The following is a 5,378-nucleotide window of genomic DNA, read 5'->3' on the forward strand; positions in this document are numbered from 1 at the left end:
CTCTTGGGGGGAGAGGGGGTGTGAAGGTCTAGGAATGGTGCATCCTGGGATGCTGGAGGACTGCAAATTGCATGTTTTATCTCTGTGGAGCAAATTTAAGTTACCCTAACACAAGCTAGGTTGCACAGCTCAAAGTTAATCCTCACCTGAAGTGGCTTAATTTTGAGATGCTCAGATGGTACTTAACACAAGTAAATGAACATGAACATGCAGACACTCACATCTTATGTGCTTTTAGTATGATCTAAGTGTAATGTGCAACTTCACCCTCACTTAGTACAGTTAGCATGTGAGCAGACGCACATTCAAGCAGTTCAGCACCTGTTGTCATGACACTGTAAAGTGTTCCATTTCAGGAGAGGGTTATCTCCTAAAATGTACTGACTTCAATAGGTTACCACACTCCAATGTTTTGCAACTGTTGCAAGTGAATGTGTGACAAGGCACCAAACCACTGGAAATTCCCACCCTAGCTCAGTGCACAAACCTCCCAGTGTAGTCAAGACCTTTTTTTTTTTTTTGGCAAGTGTACATTCCATTGGAATCAACCACGGTGTAAGGAACGTACACATGGAGCTTCGCTTCAGCCTGAAGTTAAACACATGTTTAAATGCTTTGCTGAATAGAGATGGGCTTATGAATTAAAGAAATATTGTTACCACGCCATAAACACATTCTCTACCTAGCTCATGTCAAACCTTAATGGAGTTAGTTATACAGCATTACTGAGCACGTTGGTGGGACCTCTGCCAGGCTCCATGCCCTCTTATCACTCCAGTCACACCTATGAAGAGCAAAACAGCTATCTTCTCATTGGAAAAGGTAGTAACTTTATAGCAATTTTATGTCATAGAATTACCAAGAAGACTTACTTACCCAAAAGAAGAAATTAAACACAAACAACAAATACTTCAGATATATCGTCAGCCAGTCATCTTGCTCAGCTTTGCTGTAATGGGACATTGTTGAGTCCCTAGGAGAAAATATATAAGGTAAAATATATTAACAGATATTTTCAAACAATTTGATTTTCTTTAGAAGAGAAGGATGTGTCTTGGAACATTGAAAAGCAGCTAAAAGTGGCACTGTGGAGGTCCCTACTTATTTTTCAGTGATTTCTGTAACAAATATATTCTAATTTGCAAATAAGAACTTCCAGCACTGCAAATTACAGTCAAACTCTCAACAGCAAGCTGGGTTCTTTTAATGTTTCAAACATTACCAACTCTCACAATCATTGTGCAAGCAAATATATGTCCTCAGTGTTCCCCACTGTCCTCAGTTCCCGCCTCCTATGACCTATGTAAACTCCCCATAGCAAACAAGGGTACCTATTTGAACCACAACTATTCAAAGTCACTAATTTTTGTTGATGGTAGCCAAGAAAAAAAAACAATCCAGCTCCATCTCTACAAGTGTACTGAACCAATCTCTAAGATGCCACCCTGCCCAATCTTCCACCCATCTTAAATGTACTGCTTCCTTTTGTTCAAAAGTTCCAGGTACAAACTTTGCTATATTGGAGTTAGGGATCAAAGAACCAATCAAACTCATCAACTTACCATGAAAATGTATTTTAGAGTTCTCAAAAATGCTAACATTTCAAAATATTGAGAGAAGTTGAAACTTTATAAACTGCCCAGAATATGGAAAGCATGCCTTTTCCCTCCTTCCTCAGTAGAAAGCTAAATTTGGCTTTGCCAATCTTCACATTGATTCATCTCATCTCAAGAATCTCTCAAGTAAAAAAACAGTATTTTTTTGGGAGGGTTTACTGAAAAATAAATGATGATTTTAAAGGCAATTTTAAAACTGAATCTCTCTGGAACTCATGATGCAATTTGAACCAAATGTGCAAAAAACCCCAACAACTGCCCCCCCCCACCCCCCAAAACAACAACAACAACAAAAACAAACAAACAAACAAATCTACTCTGAAATGAGATAGGACATGAGAAATTGGAGGGAGATTAGTCTGGCTTTGGCAATGTCAAGAGGCTTAATTTAAAGAAGCTGACTTTGGCTATAAATGATAAAAAGAGATTTTTTTTCTCCAATAATGAAAGCTGTCTGAAAATGCACATGAGAGTTTCACATGAAACTTTGCTGCATATCAACCCATGGGTCAGGTAATAAGTTATTAAAATAGGGTGGGGTCTGACTAATAGGTAGAAAGCAAAAAAAGGATGGTCTTTGTTTAATTTGATGAGCTATAAGACATAGCTGTTAACAGTTCAAGCAAAAATACAAAATAGGCAAAATCTTTAACTTTCCCAGAGCTACCAAGTTAGAAAAAGCAGTTAAAATTTCATGGGATAGATTAGGCTAGTGGTGCTCAACCTTTTTGCCCCATGGGCTGGATAGACAAGGTCCCTCTGTAGGCTGAATCCAGCTGGTGGGCCCAAAATGACCTGCACCACCTCTGCTTGGAGCGTGTTCCAGATTCTAGTTACCCTTACAAAAAAGTTTTTCCTAATGTCCAACCTAAATTTTTCCTCAATTAGCTTGTGCCCATTGGTCCTTGTCTTCCCTGGGGGTGCCTTTCTGAAGGGTTGCTCCCCTAGATAATGGTGTTCACCCTTGGCATATTGTACGCGGCTATCAAGTCATTTCTCAGTCTTCTCTTGCTTAGACTGAACAAACCCAGTTCCTGAAGTCTCTCCTCATAGGGCCTATCCTCCAGGCCCCTGATCATATGGGTGGCCCTTCTCTGCACCCTTTCGAGCTTATCCACATCCTTCCTGAACTGCGGTGCCCAGAACTGGACATGGTACTCCAGCTGTGGCTTCACCAATGCTGAATAGAGGGGAAGGAGCACCTCACTGGATCTGTTCGCAACACACTGGCTGATACTTGCCAGAGTTCTATTTGTCCTGCTGGCAACCTCATTGTCCTGTTGACTCATATTCATCTTTGAGTTGATTGTCACCCCCAGGTCCGGCAGTGCCAGACAGTGGACCACCACCCATCATATAGTTGTGCTGAAGGTTCTTCCTACTCCGATGAAGGACCTGGCACTTGTCCCTATCCGATTACGTTCAGTCCATAGGACCAGTCTGTCGAGGTCATCCTGGATCCTCACCCTAGTGTCAGATGTGCCCACATTTCTCCACAGCTTAGTGTCATCTGCAAACTTAATCACTGTGCTTTCCACCCCCTCATTCAAGTCATTGATAAAGATGTTAAAGAGCATGGGCCCAAGCAGTGATCCCTGGGGGAAAAAATTGATAGACCTTGTTCCAGTGCATATAAGCAGTAAGGAGGGCTACCAAGAAAAGCATAATAGATAAATCAAAGGGTATTGTTCTAATACTGATAGACCATCATATTTCACACCCCCAGTTTGAAAGGTTTTGAAAGATAGTCTCCATTTCTGGGACCCAAAATAAAAGACAGATAATAATCACAAGCCAAATAATTTGAGAGATATAAAAGAAGGATTTATACATCAGATAAAACTGTAGGAAAGTGGGAATAATTATTCTTGAGGGAGAATGACTATTACATGTTGACAGGATGAAAGAAGTTAAACTCTCAAAAAGTTATTTTTAATTTAACTTGCTGATGAGGACAATGACCAGGGAGCAGAGAATATAAGGATTTATATTAAGGAGAAATGTATGCCAATATAAATGTACAGAGCCACTTCTTTTAAAAAGAGAACAGCTGGAATGGACATTTCACTAATGTAGTGGAATCAAGTATTAATGTAGCTAAGCAAAAATAGGATAACTATATGGAATGTGGTAAGTTCTATTCTGAAAGTGACTATGTAAAAATTGCACCTTCCTACTCAACAGATCTAGTCCCTGTGTATATTCAGAGTCAGTTCTATTTACTTCAAAAGACAAAAATTAGTTTTTATGACTTTTTATTCTTGTTCTCCTTGCAGAGCCCACACAATTAAGAAAAGAACCTGGATGATGCTGTAACTTTTGTGCACCAACAGAATTGTTTATTAAGCTTCAACCAATTACACCTGTGCAACTAATTAGAACTTCAACCTTATGCAAGAATTACTGAGCAAAGTTCTATAGCCTACTTTATACAGGAGGCCAGAAAAGGTAAGCATACAGTCCCTTCTGGCCTTAAAAGCCATAAATAAAGCTCTTATCAAAGGGATTTCTGTTGCTGACTTCATTGGGGCCAAAAACTCATGTTACGAGTTTTATAAGATCTCTGAAAAATCATGTACAAGTGTGTCACAGAGGGAAAAGACTGAAAACAGAGTTGCATAGGTGTTCCCAAAAGCAGAATTTAGCCTTAACCCTGCCCCTCTCCCCTCCCAAAAATGTTACTGACAATAACTGGGAAATAACATCTTACTACAAACCCTCAAATCTCTACCAGTTTACAGATGGAAAAATTGGGGTTAAAGTTGCTGGATGCTTTGGACTGCACAGTTCCAATATATTCTCTATTAGAGGAAAATATCTAAAAATGTTACCCTCTACAGTTGTCATTTACTTAAATGGATAGAAAAACTGGTCTTCTACTAATTTAATATAATGCATTCATTTTCCATCATTTGACACCTCAATATTCCAACTGATCTGTGGCAAATGAAAATTAAACCCCTTGGTTATCACTGTAGTTGCTAATGATATATTCCCCTAGCAGTTCTCAATACGCTTCATTACTCTTACATAGAGGTAAACATTTTCTATAAAGAGAAAACTTCAGTCCCTGCAGTAATTTAATCTACATTAATGCAACACTTTTTTCTGTCTTTTTTATAGACTTCATAGACATTAGGGCTGGAAGGGACTTCAGAAGATCATTGAGTCCAGCCCCCCGCCCGAAGGCAGGAAGTCAGCTGGGGTCATAGGATCCAAGCAAGATAAGCATCCAATTTTTTCTTGAAGGTGTTCAGTGTAGGCGCTTGAACCACCTCCAACGGCAGGCCATTCCAGATCTTGGGGGCTCAGACAGTAAAGAAATTCTTCCTTATGTCCAACCTGAAATGGTCTTGCAGTAGTTTATAACCGTTCGACTTCGTCATCCCTTGGGGTGCTCTGCTGAACAAATGTTCCCCCAGATACTGGTGGTCACCCCTGATAAACTTATAGGTGGCCATCAGATCACCCTTGAGCCTGCGCTTTTCCAGGCTAAAGAGCCCCATGGCTCTTAGCCTGTCGTCGTAAGGTCCGTTTTCCTGACCTCTGATCACACGCGTGGCTCTTCTCTGGACTCTCTCAAGCTTCTCCACATCCTTTTTGAATTGTGGGGCCCAAAACTGGACGCAGTACTCCAGCTGCGGCCTCACCAAGGCCGAGTACAAGGGGAGAAAGACGTCCCGGGATTTGCTTGAGAAGCATCTATGGATGCAAGCCAGCGTTTTGCTCGCTTTACTAGCCGCAGCATCGCATTGCAGGCTC

General features: G+C 40.6%; 1 protein-coding gene across 5 annotated transcripts in view; it reads right to left on the reverse strand.

Annotated features, from left to right (window-relative positions):
* Positions 1–5,378, reverse strand: part of TSPAN11 (tetraspanin 11) — a 281,179-nt gene that overhangs the window by 240,987 nt on the left and 34,814 nt on the right. For all 5 annotated transcript variants that reach the window (XM_025192157.1, XM_025192155.1, XM_025192158.1 and 2 more), the window contains exon 2: positions 877–973. In XM_025192157.1, the coding sequence (XP_025047942.1) occupies positions 877–963 (87 nt within the window). In that variant the 5' untranslated portion in view covers positions 964–973. The remainder of the gene's footprint in view (positions 1–876; positions 974–5,378) is intronic.

This window comes from Alligator sinensis, unplaced genomic scaffold, assembly GCF_000455745.1.
Source record: "Alligator sinensis unplaced genomic scaffold, ASM45574v1 scaffold224_1, whole genome shotgun sequence".
Lineage (NCBI taxonomy): Eukaryota > Metazoa > Chordata > Crocodylia > Alligatoridae > Alligator > Alligator sinensis.